The following is a 19,529-nucleotide window of genomic DNA, read 5'->3' as shown; positions in this document are numbered from 1 at the left end:
CTTAAATGTTGGCATGGAAACTCGCATTGGCATTCCAGCCGTCAACCATAAATGTGACGTGCCATAATCACAGGACCATTTTCCAATATAACTTTCAAAACAAACCACCACAGAACTGAAATAGTATACACAGCAACAAACTACGGCGGTTCCAAAAAAGAGAAGCAGTCATCAACAATTCTCAGATGACGTATCCGTAAATCAGTATCTTAGTCGAGTACAATGCTACCTGGACGCCGTACTGAAAACATTTAATCTTAATGACATTTATATCTTTATACCGCAGCGAGATTCATGGGTGAAGGAAACTGAAAATGTCCAGATGAAACCAACACCTTTGGGCAGGTGCCTGGCAAACCTCCTGACTTAAAGTTAGTTTATACATTGTACCCACCACGAAATGCATTTGTAGTGCTGCGAGATGACGGTTCGTTAGGTACAGGTCCCACGTGATGTCAGACATTTACAGCAGCAGAAGGCTTACTTTTGAAAAGACTAGGAAGTTGTATCACAAAGCCGACGACCCATTTAAATTTCATGTATACCGACTTCTGCATAAGTTCACTCACATGCGTGCCCATACAGCTGAAAAGCTTATAGATGTGGATCCGGCTGTCTGTGTTTGTAATTGTGAAGAACCAGAGTCCAACTTACAGGAATTCTGACAGCAGACACTCATGGAATCGCAGAAGCCCACAAGACGCTGGGGAGAGATTCTGATTTCGCTGGTCATTCTGATATCGATATGTGTCCCAGGTAAGTTATACATGTAGTGTTAGAGCCAGGGTAGGTGAAACAGATTTCCTCAGATGTATACAGTGTATTTTCGTCTTTGTCGACATTAATGGAGCGATCTGAAGACTTGTATATTGACGTTAGCAGCTACACATTTTTCTTCCTACCCTACACACAGAGACAAACACTCAACCGTGTGAGTTTAGATTTGGAGGTACCAATTAAATGAGTCCAGCAAGCGGAAACTTGGATAGAATACGGGAACTCATTGATTAAGGACGTTTTAGCAAATATTCCCAAAGCTCTGTCATTTGACTTTCCTGTAGTACATCAGACGTATATAAGCGCCACACCAGGTGCAAGGCTTGTCTGATGTCAGCGTTTCCTCAAAGTCATGATTTGTTCGAGGCTGTTCTGGGCTTTACGTTTTGCTTGAGGCCAAGACTTGTGTGTGGACGGGCTTAACCGTTATCTCAGATTAAGATTGGATTGACTGAATATAATACAAGACTGGCAGTTTTACAGTGTAAAACCAAAGCAGCGACGAGAGTGTGATAACTGACAAATACCTCATGAGATCAGTGAAATCTGACCTCTTGTCAGCTTTCCTCAACTGGGGTTTATTCTGTTTATGTAAATAAACGTATATTCAGCTGTCTGTAAAATCAGTCACACTCGCTATCAAAATTGCATTTTCGTTTGTGACAAGCTCTACACATTGATATGTTGTACTATGTAATATTAATTGCAGTTAGAATACTTTTTCTAATTCTTTATGCTAAACCCCGTAAACCTGTTTTCAACACCAAGAACACATTGTCGTGGGTAAAGTCAAAACTATTCATAAAGAAGTGGCATGCTCCACGCAGTAGCATAGTGTACATTTATACTGATCCAGAAATACACTGCATTGCTTTTATTACCAAATTTCCTAACTTTCAGCTTTAAAACTTAAAACCAAGCTGTGGTGAGATAATATTCTACAAGAGGTTAAAAAAATTCAGAATTCATTCATCAATGTTACGTCCAGCCATTTCCAGCATGTCACTGTTTTTTTTAAATTATTATCACGTCATCACGTCATGTGTACAATAAAGAAAACTACAACAGAGAGTAAAACCAGAGCACTGACGACAGTAGTGATGACATTATGATAGTTGACAAATGGTCACTGGTAACCAGTGAAATTAACTCATTTAGTGTTTTATTCTAACTACTCATGTATGACTGTAAAGATGTCCATAGATACATTGTATATTAAAGGGTAAAACATCAATAAACACACTGTATCAAAGGGTAAAGATATCAACTGAGACATTGTCTCATAGTAGGGTGTAAAAATGTTAATAAAGACACAGTATCAGAGGGTAAAAATATCAATAAAGACATTGTATCATAGGACACAGATGTGAACAGTGTATCGTTTTAGCATGGGTAAAATATTAAAAAAGACAGTGTATCATAGGGTAGAGATGTCAACAAAGACATTGTATCACAGGGTAAAGATACAAACAAAGAAACTGTATCACAGGGTAAATATATCAATAAAGACATTGTATCATAGGGCACAGATGTCAACAGTGTATCGTTTTAGTATGGGTAAAATATTTAAAAAGACAGTGTATCATAGGGTAGAGATGTCAACAAAGACATTGTATCATAGGGTAAAGATATCAATAAAGACATTGTATCATAGGGTAAACATATTAACAAAGACGCTGTATCATACAGAAAACATGTCTGCAAAGACACCAGAGGCACTGTAAAGGATTGTAAAGATGTCAGTAAAGATACTGTATTCGAAAGAAAAGATATGAAAAGATATCAATATTTATCTAATTAACTGAAGTTTAACGCCGAGCTTCAGAAGACACTATACAAAGGTTAACGTTACCTAAGGAAGATATGCAATAAGGCTTGTATGTCAACGTCGATTTACCTGAAATAGCGGAGTGAGAGAAATTGTTAACAGACATATATTTGATCTTATCTTATCCAGTACTGTAAGACAAAATATTTTGAAAGAAAGTTTATGTGTTAGTCAAAGTGTTTAGGGTTATACATGTAGGCGGAAAGAAATGTTTGAACAATTCAACAGCTTTGGTCTAAAGTTGTTTTCCTGTGATTTTCTTTTCTGTAGCTAATCCTCTCTATGAACACGAAGCAATGGTTTTTTCTTGAGAACGTCATTCTGTTATATGAACCTACTAAGGAAATCGGAATTGGCCATCGTTGCTAGATCGCGGTTTTGTGGAAATTGACAATTCATGATTCGGTTATTACTACATGTCTGTTACAGTCAGCTAAATTTTAAATAAATGCATGCCCGTTACAACCACCAGGGAGAAGCAGCCAACAGTTTTCAATGATGAAGGCCAAATCAAATTGAATAAATCCCAAGTCGAATACAAATATATGAATATCTGATGCGCGTTGATCCCAGCTATTCATAAAACCACTAAATTGAAGTACTTAACCGATTGGTATTTACGACCGCGGCTAGCAATATGGTGTGAGGAAACGGGGTGAATATATTGAAGGAATATATATGCATACCTGTACAACGCCTATCCCCAGGTTAAATGGAATTAGAATCAACTATAACATCGATCACCAGATATCCTGACCAATGAATATATTTGCCAATACCAATGTTCCACTCACTGTAGATTTGGAGACGAATCTATTCTCATAACGATCTTTAACACAAACCACAAAAAACAAGGTGTATGAAATACGAAATGCGGACGGAATCATGCAAAGAGAAGTCATCAACAGTTTCCAATTGCGTTGAAAAGACCCAAAGAATGTTATAGGTGAATGAGTGAAATGGGTATTCAAATCGGGTGCCATGCTGGTATTGCAACTGAGCATATATCCAACGTGGTGGTGTGTTTCAACAGGATGAATATGTGGTCACCTACTTCCGAGTTTAGCGGAATTAGACACAATCGTAAGAAATTCTGGACGCTGTGTACATATTTACTTACAAGAGGATTATACTCACTGTAACACTTTGACAATTTAGAATGAAGTGTTACTGGTGGACTAAGCATCCCCGAAGTCTGGCCCCTTTGCTTTGTTTTAATATTATTGTACATTAAATCGGTTACGTGTGATCACACTGCCGTCGCTGCTCTGGGTTTTCTATCTCTGCTGTACATCTTAATTTTTTATATCCCTGCATACATGAGGATTCTAGTGGTGAATTAAACATCCCCGAGGCCTGGTTCCTTGGTTTTAACGTGATTGAGTGTTAAATGTGATCACAACAGCCCTTTGAGTAATTCTGGACCATTGACGTCTAATAAACAGTAATGAATAAAAATGTAATTTTTTTTTACTTAGTTCTGTTTAAGCCATGGTGGGTGGTTTACGTTACTACTATTTATGCATTTAAAAGAACAGTAAGGATAAAACCCTGAATGAGGTTAATTGACAACAGGCCGTATTTCACCGGTTTCCCGTGAGCATTTACTACCTGTCGTCCTGTCGTCGGTACTCTTGTATTTTCTCTATGCTGTACGTCTTAATTATTTTACATTTGCTATGTATGGATCTGTTAAGGGTAGCAAGTCATCAATATGGTGATTAGCGAATGAGAAATTTCGGGCTTGGTAACGGATTACGCTCTAAGAGATTCAGGATATATTTGTATTCATACGAGAAGATGCATAGGTCAGCCAAAATGGAGAACAATTTGTACCATAACATTGCTGATATATGGTCTCCCCGAAGTTTACATGGGTGTTACTATTCTAGCAACTCGATGATGTGAGCAAGGAGACATTCCCTTGAATGATAACATTTATATGTAGTGAAGCCGAAGACGGCTTTGTTTCCTTTGACTTTAATGTGGCGGTAACCAGTTTTATGCAATCAGTGATTAGAGAGAGCAGAGAAATCCCAAGAGAAAACGTTCTCACACGGTATTTGTGTTTGAGATCCTTGAACAGATATATATCTAAATATGACGCACAACAGAGGACATCCGTATCGACCCTTCTTCACAGCAAAGGGTTATAATAATATGATGACACCAAAGGATATCCGTGTCGACCCTTCTTCACATCCAAGGGTTATAATAATATGATGACAACAAAGAATATCCGTATCGACCCTTCTTCACAGCCAAGGATTATAATAATATGATGACAACAAAGGATATTCGTATCGACCCTTCTTCACATCCAAGGATTATAATAATATGATGCACAAAAAAGGATATCCGTATCGATCCTTCTTCACATCCAAGGGTTATAATAATATGATGCACAACAAAAGGATATCCGTATCGACCCTTCTTCACAGCCAAGGGTTATAAAAATATGATGCAAAACAAATGGATATCTGTATCGAACCTTCTTCACATTTAAGGGTTATAATAATATGATGCACAACAAAGGATATCCGTATCGACCCTTCTTCACATCCAAGGGTTATAATAATATGATGACAACAAAGGATATCCGTATCGACCCTTCTTCACATCCAAGGGTTATAACAATATGACGACAACAAAGGATATCCGTATCGACCCTTCTTCACATCCAAGGGTTATAATAATATGATGACATCAAAGGATATCTGTATCGACCCTTCTTCACATCAAAGGATTATAAAAATATGATGACAACAAAAGGATATCCGTATCGACCCTTCTTCACAGCCAAGGGTTATAATAATATGATGCACAACAAGGATATCCGTATTGACCCTTCTTCACAGCCAAAGGTTATAATAATATGATGCACAACAAAGGATATCCGTATCGACCCTTCTTCACATCCAAGGGTTATAATAATATGATGCACAACAAAAATATATCCGTATCGACCCTTCTTCACATCCAAGAGTTATAATAAAATGATGACAACAAAGGATATCCGTATCGACCCTTCTTCACATCCAAGGGTTATAATAATATGATGCACAACAAAAGGATATCCGTATCGACCCTTCTTCACATCCAAGGGTTATAATAATATGATGACAACAAAGGATATCAGTATCGACCCTTCTTCACAGCCAAGGGTTATAATAATATGATGACAACAAAGGATATCCGTATCGAACCTTCTTCACATCCAAGGGTTATAATAATATGATGACAACAAAGGATATCTGTATCGACCCTTCTTCACATCCAAGGGTTATAATAATATGATGCACAGCAAAGGATATCCGTATCGACCCTTCTTCACATCCAAGGGTTATAATAATATGATGACAACGCAGCATTTTGAGTAATTGTACACCTATGAGGTCTGATCAACAGCAGCCAACTTCACTGCATATTTTTACCTAATTTTTCTTAACCCATGGTGCTAGTAGGCGTGTGAACTGCTGCTGTTGAAGCATTTACGTGAACAGTCAGAACAAAGCCCTAACTCAGGTGAATTGATAAAAGGCTGTATTTCATCAGATACACGTGATCATAATGCCTCTCACCTTAATGCTGGTCACTGTCGCATAAGTGAAATATTGTTGAGTTGGGTGTAAAACACTAATAAATCAATAAATTTTGTAAAGCCATTCATCAACGGGCGGGATCTCTTGTTCTGCTTAGTTAGATGGTTGTTAGCTAAAACACCACAGAATGATCATATGTGAGGCTACAGTTTGGTGCAGATTACAAACTTTACGAAGTGGTTATACCTGCCGACTTTCAGGCCAATGAAAATACTTAGCTTGAAATCCCTAAATTTAGTTTTCGACTGTATCCCAGAAAGTCAGAAACACAGAAAAGGAAAAAAGGTTGACTCCGAATCACTGAACAGAAATACACTGAAATCCACAGAGAGAAAATCCAGGGCAGCGACGAGTTTGATGATTGGCAAATGGTCACATGTAATCGGTTGAACACGGCCTCTTGTCAATTTACCCCAGCTATCTTTTATTCTAACTGTTCATCTAAATGCATAATTAGTAGCAAACCACTCGCCCACGTGTTGGAAAGTGTTCAGTGATAATAACGAAATAGTAATAGTATTATTGCTTTATTTATTTATTTGACTAAATAATTCTTCTTTTCGCTTGAGTGATATGTCGCTTTGATATGACTTAGTTGCTTTCCTTGTACATATCATAGGTATGGAAACTATGAACTGTGGCAAGACAACATGTGGACATGGGACATCATGTGTGAAGGGTGGTTGTCGTTGTAATCAAGGTTATGCTGGTTTACGGAGTGTGCCTGAAAGTAATGTGCTATTTTGTTCCAGTAAGTTATCAGCATAAACAGGTATAAGTATACTTAATTAAAATTGGATTTAATGCTGTCTGTTTACTCAATAATTGTAAGGTTTTGCTTTAACAATAATTATATGTGTGTGTATTATTTACATGGAAGAACTTTTGTGTGAAAAGCGGCCGTAAGGGAGCTTGGAGCTTACGTATCTTGGATTTTTAGTTCATGTTAAATCTATGTCTAAGTTAGCCAATCCCATAGAAAATTTAAGTACTCTTACAGTTCTGCTTGCAACATTTTAAAAACGCAAAGTTCAAGAAGTTGTCTTTAATACTCTGAACAACATGTAAATTGTCATGCAATTTTAATCCAAAGGTAATTTAGTTCTACCTGTGTTTTCAAGTGCAGCTCATGCTATCTTCCTGTTCGGACGTACATGAGGTCTGTCAACAACGTGCGGATGGTCGTGGGTGTATCTCGGGATCTACTGAGAATAAATAAATACTACCTGTATTTAAAATTTGTTTTCAATCTATTACTTAGTATTGTGAATAATAGATTAATATAATGTGGAGAAACATTCGTCACAATTTAACAACCCAGATAGCAGTAGTTACCATAACAAGTATTTCCAGCCTTGAGCAAGTCAAGTTCTCGCCTGTAGACTATTTTGTTCCTTCACAGTATGACCATGGGAAGAAATTTTGCAAGTGGCGCCTGCCATGCATAATGAGCACTGTCACTTGGCCTGTTATCCCTCTGGCCAAGTATATCTCAAAATCTGGTTGTTATCTCAAACTCTTACCTTTGTCGTAGTTGCGTGTAGCACTGTTCTAGGCTCTGTTCGTTTTCCTCACACAAAAATGTTGGCCGCCGTTGTATAATTGAAATATTCTTGAGCAAGATGTGAGACACCAATTACATAAATAAATAAATAAATCAAAAGCAAGGAAATAACTGGGCAAGCCATGTGATACATTCTGACATGAGACGTGAGCTGATACGAGAACAATACACACTGTACCTCGTTCTAAGGGTAGTAAAAACATTCCATTGGGAGGAGAAAGCTATCTTAATACCCTTGTCTTCACACAGAGAGTTGTTGGTCTCAGTCTCAGACCTGTCCTGACAAAACTGCGTGTGAATTGGTACTCCTGTACACGAGGGCTTCGCTGGTATTCAAACGCCTGTGCGAGTGTTCATCTAAAGACAGATCGCCGTCTACAGGAGAATGTGTGGGTGAGTGTTGTCTCAATATGGAAGCGATTAAACGATAACTGAATGCATTATAGGCTTAAAGCGTTCATAATTAGTATACCTGTTGATAATGCTACACTATTTGCACATAGCTCTAAGTTAGAATTTTGTCCCCATAATAATACATATTATTGCACGTATAATCTCTTGTAATTTCCTCTTCCCTTCATTGGATATGAACACATCACGGGCGGTTCACCAATTCGAGATATTGCACTCCCTGGAGATCCAGTAGCAAACACTCGTCTGACCATACCAAAGATTTTAGAAATGGTACTTAAAGCTGCCTCGTTTGGCACTCAGCAAAAAACAAAGGAATGGATGAACCGGTGTCAGTATAACGTGACTGGGTGGGGTATTATGTCTGGTGTCTTCGGCATGATACTTCTCTGGCGACAACTGTTGTCCTGCCTCACGAAGACACAGTATATATGGACACCTAATGACTCCTTGCCGTCATATCACTGAAAAAACATACATACATTCACAAATACACACATACACACACATACATACTTTTTTATTTATTTATTTGATTGGTGTTTTACGCCGTACTCAAGAATATTTCACTTATACGACGGCGGCCAGCATTATGGTGGGTGGAAACCGGGTAGAGCCCGGGGGAAACACATGACCATCCGCAGGTTGCTGAAGACTTTCCCACGTACGGCCGGACAGGAAGCCAGCATGGGTTGGACTTGAACTCACATCGACCGCATTGGTGAGACACTCCTGGGTCATTACGCTGCGCTACACGCATACATACATACATACATACATACATACATACATACATACACCCATGCATACATACATAAATGCAATCAGTTTTTCGCGTCGTCTGCTTCAGTCAGCTTGGTATCTCACATTTGTATGGCGCTTAAACTAGAGGGCAAAATTACACTTTGTCGTGCCACAAAGTGGACCATCGTGATATGGTGCACTTTGAGATTGAAGTGACGGAAACGGTATAGTACAGCCTCACGACCTTATCAACTTTAGAAAAGGGTTTGCTTGTTGTTGAAGAAGACGTGTCCCGAGAAATTGTGTTCATTTTAGTTACGCTAAAGACACCGCTCTCTGACTCGAAGAGGTTATAGAGCATTTTCAACTGGATACTAAGGCGTTCTAAGTCAACGTTGGATCCATACGGCTCTACTCCATACTGTGAAATATTTGGAAGTTCTCCACTTGCCGCCCACAGAGGACTTTCAAAGCCACGGAGTACGTGCCTTCTCTTCTGATCAAACCTTCTCTCCAAATCAGACACAGGGGCGTCCAGTACTCGGAAGAATTGTCTGTGGAAGTAATCTTCTGCAGTGGAGAAGGAGTGAGGCGCCAAACAATCGTCGATTCTTCTTAGTGAGACCTTCTTCCTGGGAAGTGTTGGGCTGCCTGTGAAGCTCTCCGATTTAGTCACAACTTGGTTGTAAAACTCCCCTAAGTCTTTGTTACTGTGTTGCTTGCTAAATTGCTCTAACAAGGCGGCAGCTTTGAAGGCGCCTGCGACGGAAGTGTCTTTACCTTGTATTTAGATGGATAGCTGTTCGACTATAAAGAAAACATGGTAAACCATCTTCAATCGAAAACATGTGCTGAACTTCTCCATTAGGCACGTCTCCCATATTCATCATGTCTGACTGACTTCATAGTGTACAATAAGGCTTGCTAATTTGAGATGATGTCACTCTGACAGTCAACTCTGTTCGACAAGTGATCTGAGGAATCGTCTCGAATTTCCGGAAAGAAACAATTTGATATATGCCTGCGTTTGGTAGATGGAAAGTACGAGGTGCAGGAATAGTACCTAGGATTTTTCGAGCTGTCAGATATATACAGCAACACAATTACAGACGGCCAAAAAGATTGCCTTGTACGGTGTATCACAGATCTGCCCGGGACAAGTCTATGATGGAGCTGCAAATGTTTTTCGAACTATTCTGGCTGTTTTGTCCGTATATTAACTCCGTGTTCTCTTCTGAATGTGTTTCGCCCTTGACTGAATACGCTTTTCGCTTCCGCAGCCAAAACGAGAGCGTGGCTCCACGTTCTTTCATTACTTATTTATTTATTTGATTGGTGTTTTACGCCGTACTCAAGAATATTTCACTTATACGACGGCGGTCAGCATTATGGTGGGTGGAAACCGGGCACAGCCCGGGGGAAACCCACGACCATCCGCAGGTTGCTGGCAGACCTTCCCACATACAGCCGGAGAGGAAGCCTGCATGAGCTGGACTCACAGTGACCGCATTGGTGAGAGACTCCTGGGTCATTACGCCACGTTCTCTGAAGACATGAATAAAGGGAAAAACATATGCACTTCTGTTGCATCCTGTATATGTTTTTCGCATTTGTGATTTTTGTTACAACTGACATGATTACCTTTCCTTGGTGTGACAGTTTGTCAAATGGTGTTTAATCTACTTAAGCTACTTACATGACAAACAATGATGTTAATTTAGTAACTGCATTATAATTTACAGGTTTTATATTTGTATTTTAAATACACATAAAAGCAACTGGCTTTTTTAAATATCAAGCAAAATTACTAAAACGATCAAAAGTACGAAAAAGGGATATTTAATTTGATAAATGAATGTTTAAACATTAATAAGTGAACAAACAGCCAAAGAATATGTAAGGGAAGATAACTCAAATCAGATACAAGACTTGAAGAGTTTAATGGCGGCACACTGATGAACATCCTGCACTTACATAACCAAAGTATAAGGCAGGTAGCTCAGTACATGGTTTTCTCAGACACAATTATCACGCGTTGTGCACATTCCACACTACTATTCTCTGATTTCCCTTGGTACATATACTTTGTTTTTTTTTATTACTATAAATTTCAAACCACAACAACATTTCAATATTTTCAGTTACTAGGCAATTTCCTATAACAAGCAAACTAATTCGAACAGAGAAAACTCACTTTTATGCTAAGACTGAAGAAAACTGACCACACTTAACTACACTATGCACCCAGGCATTATATTTCTGATCGGCCCATACTCACAAATCAGAATTAAGGCAACACTCGCCCTAAATCAACTATGACCTATTTATACATCAGAGTTTCTGTTACAGTCTCTGTCACTCTGCCTCATGATTGTGTCTAATGCTGCTTAACCCGAGGCTTGGGGCTGTATATCCATGCCATTGAATTGTATCGCCACGTTGGATATGTTGACAGCTGCAATCAAAGCCCAACTGAGATATATATTAAGAACCTCCCATCTTTGCCATCTAAAAGAGCCGACATCCAGCTCCAGGCATCACGCTTCTAACTTAACTACGAGTTTGTCGCACACAACGCCATACGTCAAGTCTTCTCAGATGCAGAAGTGAGCGGGTGTTATTTTCACTACACCAGTGTATTTGGAGACAGGTCCAGAAGCTAGCTCTCCAAACATTATACCAAACCGACCCAGAACTCTTTCAAGTTTGTACGAAATCTGCGTACTTCCAGTACTTACCCTGCACCAAGTGGAGAGTATACGGAATGAAGCAACCACTTTATCGGCTGAGGTTGGCGGACTACGTGACCCAGGCCTGTATGGAGGGGAGATTTCCCAGATTAATATGGAATCATCGTGACAAGGGAGGACTCAGGAGTACCCACCACTTGGAAGGATGTCACAGAAAGGTAAACGCGACAGTAATGAAGGAGCTTACGGACATCAACATCTTGAAGAATAAAGAGGCAACCAATAAAAAAAGATGGCACAGCTTGAAGGAAGATGCCCATCAGCACTAAAGAAGCGGTGATACAGAAACATTAACGACGGACTTCGTAAATTGAAATGTCAGCTGGCTAACCCTCCAAAAGACTCCAATTGAAGCATGTTCGTACCTAATTAAATTGTAAAATTATATATATATATATATCTATATATATATATATATATATATGCTCACTAAAAGCATTTCTTAAAAAAAGCATTTCCATACATAACTGATATATTTCGTTTATGTACAGTGTGTACTTATTTACTGCGCATCAAATAAAATATTCGATGCCAAAATCACATCTGTTGAACTTTTTCCTTTAGACTGGAGTGTTCTAGCTGGACCAATATGTATGAAATTGCTTCTCATGTGAATGATCCAGGGGTCGTAATGGGCTTGACTCATGTAGCTTAATCCTAACTGATTCTGACCGCTATTCGCCTATCTGAAAACAGGTAGGCAAAATGCGAAGTAGGCGAGTATGTAAGACTCAGAACAGCTAAGGTACAAGAACATTTATACACTCATTGTCTTACATCATTTGAGTGTATAACAGGTTTAACTCCCCCGAAATGAGACACGAGACAGGTTGTACAGTATCAACTGCTTGACGGCGGCACACTGACGTACATCCTGCACACAGCCTAAAGTCATTAAAGGTCTAGTTACTGGTCCTAATTATAAAAATTATAACCTGTGTGCAGATGTCGTTGTAGAAAAACAGCTGGCGAGAACACATACGGTTGTTTCTGTTGAATCCTTTCAAAATCCTTTCTTCTTGTGCTGTAAATCCCCGCCTTCCTGAGGGTCAAATCCTCTAGATACTTGAAAAAAAAAACTGAACGGATATTGAATGACGTATTTTTACAATCATATGTAGAAGAGCAAACCATTCCCTGAAGAAATTTGACATGCTTGTTGTCACTCTTTTAGCTTTTTTTAACACTCAACTAAATGGCGAAGCTCTGGTAGCTCTTAAGGCTGAACTTTTATAATGTAATTCTGAGGAGACTATCGAGTGTTGGCGGAAAAAATGCATAAATCCGGTCTCGTTATATAGTGATTTTAAGTGCTACATTACTCAGTTTAATGTACACTTTTCATTATTTTTTTACACTGAAGTTGACAATAGATACATGGGCAGTTACTTATGAACAAGTAATAAATTTGGGCACAAAACCATTAAATTCTCATGCCTTCTTTTTTATAAAGCGGTTGACAACAACAATATGTGGAAAAACTTTTGTCACATTTTCAAAGACCATTAAATTGCAGACTCGTAAATAACTAGCTGTTCATCTACGTTATGGGCACAGCGACAAAACTGCTGTAAAAAGGGCAGCCATCTGTTGAATGAGGGCTCGTCAAAATATTGATCATGTCGACAAAACATCAGCTCGTATAACGCACGTTACACGCTAATATAACTTATATTAATCGTGTAAGTTCCCAGTAAAACTGTTATCCAATAATTACCGCACTTAACTTATAACATCTATGAAATGTGTTTTAATCCTACGGAATAAATTTTATTTTGTTTGGTTTGTATTTACTTCTCTTTTGGTTAAATTTGATCTTATGTTTCTGTCAATTCTCACAGATTTTACAGCTGACGGATGTAGAGGGCGTTGTGGATACAGGGCGACATGTGTACAAGGTGTCTGTGGTTGTACCGAAGACTCAGATATCCCGATATCTTTTCCAGATAGATCGCTTCAGTTTTGTCTACGTGAGTGAAGGTCATACACAAATTTAACAGTGTATCTATAATATAGTAATGCTGCTTCTCCTAGAAAAGCAAATGTGTACGTTTTTGTACCCTCTTGTACACACCCACACCCGATTGTGCCTATGAAAACCTGCCACCGTTAATGTTTTTCTGCGTGAATTAACAGTAAATCCTAGTTTACGTCTGTGTAACTACTTTACATAATGGCTAGCTCTCGCCCAGATTACAAAGTATAAGATAAACAACAACGATACTGGAAATGTCTTTACATTCTTTAAAAAAGAACGAAAGACGTATCGTTATGGGCGTATAGATTCAATCATAATGCACGAGAGCTGTCGCGGAATTTAGTAGACTGTACAACAGAAATACTTGTGAAATCATCTTACTTTTCTGTGGCGGTCAACACAATTTTGTGTAACTGGGTCCTGTTCGCGGGAAAATATACTGAACACTTTTTGTTGTAAACAGAAAGATGTGGGACTGGATGGGGCGTGTGTCCTGTCAACACCACGTGTGAAAAGGTCGGTGTAAGAAATTTGTGTCTTTGCTCAGCTGGAGCACAAAGGTCTGCTAAAGGACAGTGTCTAGGTGAGTAATACTTTACATCAGTCATAAGGTTTGATTCTCAGGGTACCTCGCTGGCTCTCCCACTAAGGCCACAGGCTCGAATCAGGTTTACACTTTTAGCTGCCGCGGTTTTATTTCTGGATGTTTGTTAGATGTTTGTAAAAAGGCCGTGCAATAAATTGGTTATGGTTTATTTATTTATTTGATTGGTGTTTTACGCCTTACTCAAGAATATTTCACTTATACGAAGGCGGCCAGCATTATGGTGGGCGGAAACCGGGCAGAGCCCGGGGGAAACCCATGACCATCTGCAGGTTGCTGGAAGACCTTCCCACTTACGGCTGGAGAGGAAGCCAGTATGAGCTGGACTTGAACTGACAGCGACCGCATTGGTGAGAGGCTTATGGGTCATTACGCTGCGCTAGCGCGCTAACCGACTGAGCCACGGAGGCCCCAAAAATTGGTTATGAAGATTACAGTTAAAAGTTCTAGTCGGGTGACTGTATATATCAATTTGCCGTGTAAAAATATTTCTAAAATTGACATGTAGTTGTTCCGGATGATGAATTGATTTATGGGCATGGACGACACTAGCAACTTGATTTAACCTGAAATTCTTAAAAATTTGTAGTTCCATGAATAAGAGATCAGTATGTTTTAAACTTCTGGATAGAGTAATCGCCCATATTTTGATCCATATTATTACAAGGAAAATTCAGTTACTTTTGATTCATGATGTTATACTCCATAAGCTTAGTTTTAACACTCATTGCTTCGGCTTACGTCATAATTATTCAAAAGCAAGTGACATGGTGGAAAATAGGCGTGGAGCGTAATCTGTTGTACAATAGCTGCACCAACGCGCGATTAGAACAACCCCCACTCCACAAAGTAACACAGCCTACATCACTGTCTTTGCAAGTGGGCTATATGGCTAAAATGTTCATAACATCCATTTGTGAATCCACACCGCCACGAGGTCATTGGGTTCTTACCATCGAAACCTTAAAATATCATAGGATAGAATGTCATGGAATAATAGAGTATTAAGAGTGCTTTTTATTATCACTGTGTTTAATATGGTGAATGTCCGATATGGCTACATACTCTGCTACATATGTGATTTGTATGACCCCAGTGAAGTTTACCGTTCAAAAAAATACCAAGGCAGATGACGACATTCACTACTTTAAAATGGTTTCCCCATAATCATGTTGAAAATACCGGATGGAAACCCTTTCGAGACGGTTTTACAATAATTACTTTTGTTTTCCCAACATTAAATGAGAGCTTATTTGCATATAACCAATCTTGAACTTTTTTTTAACTTAATGTGTCATAGTATTTATGGTTTCGTTAATACTTCCTGGCGAATAAGCTGATATCATCTACAAAGAGTACAAAGTCCAATCGGGCAGAAGAAGTAATTTTTAACATTGAAATAACGGCGTGAAACCTGAATCAAACAAATCTTTGATATAATGTAGACAGCGTATAAGACCTAGAATAGGCCTACAATCCATGACACGTTGGGATGTTACAGAAAAGCAGTAATTATAAAGGACATATTGGCTTCGATTAGAAAGGTAGTTTTGAAACCAGTGCTTTGTTGACCCCATGTGAAGAGTATATTGGCTGCATGTCATAGATGTGCCAAGTTCTTGTAGTTAATTATATCTCGCTTATGCTTAAAACGTCCTAACCAGATATTGACGAATGTGAAAAAAAGCCAGAGCGATGTGGCAACAACGCCGTTTGTGTAAACACGGAAGGCAACCACAGGTGCGCCTGTGCAGAGGGATACAGGCAGAGAGAGGGTAAAGAGGTGGGGTGCAATCTGGGTAAGCAAATGTAATCAGATGCAGTACAAAGGGTAGATAAAGGCGCTTATTCCGTAGGTCTGTCCACACGCATGATACAATGATGGCGTTTGTCCCTAACCCGTCATCCATTTAATCATCTAATGTGTCAAATAAATTAATTTATAATTATTTTAAAATCTACATATTCTTTTCTGTTTACTGATTTTGTGGAGAGATAAAGGTGCAAATTTCATAGTTGATAGGTATGCTTGCAACAAACGAAAAATGAACACCATATAAGATACAGGTTACATGTAAAAGTGTAGTTGTTTTGTAAGCTTATGTTTTACGTGTGCTATACAGATATTGATGAGTGTACCGAAAATCCAACCATATGTGGTAACAACTCCGTTTGTACAAACACGATGGGCAACTACACATGCGCGTGTGCGGAGGGATACAGGCAAAGAAAGGATGAAGAGGTGGGATGCAGTCTGAGTAAGCAAGTATCAGGTATCAACGGACGAAAGGGCAGATTCAGGCGGTTGTCCGTAGATCTTTCGATATTTACAGTACAATGTGGTGTTAGACGCTAATCCGTTATCCATTTAATGATCCAACGCGTCGCCATGTTTATAGCGCTGCCTCAGTAAATTATCATGCTAAAAACTTGGCCCCAACTCAGTTACGGAGAGATGATTGTGGTGACTCTATTGATAGGGTTACATTAACAATTAAGCCACATGGTGTCACCACTGCCTCTAAATAGCTCCGCAGCCTTAGCTCTCGTAAATATGATATACAGATGATGAAATCAATTATAATTACTCTGAAATTTACATATTCTTTTCTGTTTATTGATTTTGTTGAGAGACAGAGGTACAGATTTCATAGTTGATAGGTATGCTTGCAACAAACGAAAAATGAACACCATACAGACACAGGTTACATGTAAAAGTATAGTTGTTATGTAAGCTTATGTTTTACGTGTGCCATACAGATATTGACGAGTGTACCGAAAATCAAACCATATGTGGTAACAACTCCGTTTGTGCCAACACGGTGGGCAATTACACGTGTGCGTGTGCGGTGGGGTACAGACAGAGAGAGGGTGAAGAGGTGGGATGCAATCTGGGTAAGCAAGTACAAAGGACCAGCGGAAGAAAAGGCAGATTCAGGCGGTTGTCCGTAGATCTTTTCACACCCACAGTGCAATATGGTTTGATACCCTAAGGAGTTACAGAGTAATTATTCCGGTCACTACATTGGGTCGATTACATGTACATGAACAAGGATTGTAATTTAGACGTTCAATACTAAGAGAAAAACAAGAGCAGCAACCACAGTGTGATAGCTGGTAAATGGTCACACGTAGGCGGTGAAATGCGGTCTCTTGTCAGTTTACCTCAGAGACCACATGACATCAGCCCCGCCTCTAGGTAGTTCGGCCTGACGAAGTGCGGTATTTCTGTTCGCACTGTGTCTGATTCCTTCCATGCATAAATCTGTTGCATGTTTTTATCGGCTATTGAAGTAATTCTCAGTTCCCTTATAAAATATGTAACATTATAATGGGTTGTGGATTAAATACTACTGTGCTAAACAGTCATCAAGAAGCTCATAAACTGAGTTGTTGATGTTTACTACGTTTCAGTTGTTACTGCCGCAGCTGCATCTACAGCCGCACCTCCATCTACAGCCGCGGATTCCTCAACGTTGACGATCGGTCTGGCAGTAGGTATAGGCGGAGTGGTTCTTCTGGCTGTGGTCGCCCTAGCTGTTGTTGTCTCTAGGTGAGGAAAGGGATGTGCGCAAAGTTTTGTAAAAAAAATTACTGATCTGTCATGTTCATTATTCAAGCAATTGGCATAGAGATTTCTAATACGACGCCTGGACGTAAGAAATTGTTTATTTATGAATAAATATGATGAATGCCGAATATGTGCTAAATCCGTTGTATTACAGGAGAAATATGAGCTCAAGGAACCCTACAACAAGCCATAACACAGACCACTCCTATCAAAATGTCATTGGTTTGCCAGTACCGGAAAGGACCAGACGCAGTTATGGCACAGACTATGGAGCTGTTCCAGAACCGGGAGTGTCAGCGGCTAATCAGGGACCTGGATCTGCTGCTGACGTCTCTACCCGTAGTACTATCCCTCCCTAGAACATCAGTGAAGAGGCCCTGGCACGGCCAAGCAACGTTTGCGAAACTTTATACACAAATCTGACACAGCATTTTAACTGACTGAAAACGATTGCTGTATTGTAACAGTTGCATACAGCTAGTGGAACGCAACCAAACTGGATTCCTTACGAAGCAGGATTACGTTGGTAAGTTTGCCAACAACCTATGGATGGTGTAGGTTTCCCCCGGTCTTTCCGGTTTCCTCCCACCATAATACTGGCCGGTCTAACGCCCAATGACCAATGATGTTGCGTTCCATTCCCCGCTCGTTTGGGCGATTCCTAAGATATTTTTGTGTTCCACAGACATGCCACACTCTATATAGGCCTACTGGCCCTGTCGACGTAACCCAGGCAGATAGTAACTCCTAAAATAGTCAAGGCAAAGGCTAACATTCAAGCCGGTAAAATATTGACTTCAAATACAGTATAAAAGGCGGACGGCCAACTTTCAGTGGGGTTCTTCGGAATAGCACAGGGGTAACAATTACAACCACTGACACTAAAAGTTATCTCCCTTGTTGATTTAGGGAATTGAATGAGCAAATTAGTGAGTGACAGGTCTCCACATGTTACTTGAGCGTATGTTTTTCCTTACTATTCATGTAGTAAATTTGACAACTTGAACCTCACAAATATATAATCCATTACTTTCGCCTGGTACCTGTACCATCACTCGTACCTTGCACTTTCTTATCCAACATGTCAAAAAATCAACCTAGCATCGCCAGCATTGTTTTAGCTACGCATGCTGGAAGCGAAATCACAGCATTTCGTTACCTTGATTCCCTCTCGAGGGGTGGTATGTAACACTGGGCGAACCTTTTTCTGTTCTGTCAAAAACAGACGAAATTCTGATATATTCAACTAGGTGCAAAATAACATGGTAGAAATTGTGAAGTAAATCAACAACCTAAACTGCCTGTGTGACAGTATTATCCAGTCAGTTCTCCTTCACTTTTCAGACAGAAGAGAAATCTTGGACTGCCCGAATTGCGCATGTGTCACCCACAAACTCTACATCCTATTTTACAGCTTCAGTAACTCCGAGGATAAAGACACTAGAATACGACGAATTGACTCTTAACCTGTGTTAGTGACACGCCTTGTGAGTGGCATAGGACCATGGCAGACCCACAGCTACTAAGCTATCACTGTGTGGTACTATAATGAACTCTGACAATAAGCTATAGTCAAAATACTGTTTGGAAATCTTTGTGATGAGTGTTCCATGGTGGTAGGCCATAAATTACTATCCTGGGACAACCATGTAAATATATTACATTATGTAAATGCCAATATTTCACCATATGTTATTTGT

The 19,529-nt window shown here is 39.4% G+C and overlaps 1 protein-coding gene across 1 annotated transcript; it reads left to right on the top strand.

Annotated features, from left to right (window-relative positions):
* The first annotated feature begins 635 nt into the window (after positions 1–635).
* LOC135462478 (adhesion G protein-coupled receptor E2-like) lies at positions 636–19,499 on the top strand. The gene is made up of 11 exons (XM_064739703.1): positions 636–756; positions 6,827–6,958; positions 8,021–8,164; positions 13,518–13,646; positions 14,118–14,237; positions 15,923–16,057; positions 16,382–16,531; positions 17,019–17,153; positions 17,673–17,811; positions 17,984–18,355; positions 19,174–19,499. The coding sequence occupies exons 1-10, from the start codon at positions 678–680 to the stop codon at positions 18,186–18,188; spliced, it is 1,368 nt and encodes a 455-aa protein (XP_064595773.1). The 5' UTR covers positions 636–677; the 3' UTR covers positions 18,189–18,355; positions 19,174–19,499.
* Positions 19,500–19,529: the final 30 nt, after the last annotated feature.

This window comes from Liolophura sinensis, chromosome 2, assembly GCF_032854445.1.
Source record: "Liolophura sinensis isolate JHLJ2023 chromosome 2, CUHK_Ljap_v2, whole genome shotgun sequence".
NCBI lineage: Eukaryota > Metazoa > Mollusca > Polyplacophora > Chitonida > Chitonidae > Liolophura > Liolophura sinensis.
The sequence above is the reverse complement of the archived record's forward strand: the minus strand, read 5'-3'. Positions and strand labels throughout refer to the sequence as shown.

Bases quoted from the DNA above. Each gene is read 5' to 3' on its own strand.
- LOC135462478 (XM_064739703.1), top strand. From the start codon at position 678: ATGGAATCGCAGAAGCCCACAAGACGCTGGGGAGAGATTCTGATTTCG. The intron at 8,165-13,517 runs GTGAGTGTTGTC...CAATTCTCACAG, and splicing joins GTCTACAGGAGAATGTGTGG to ATTTTACAGCTGACGGATGT. The intron at 16,532-17,018 runs GTATCAACGGAC...TGTGCCATACAG, and splicing joins TCTGAGTAAGCAAGTATCAG to ATATTGACGAGTGTACCGAA.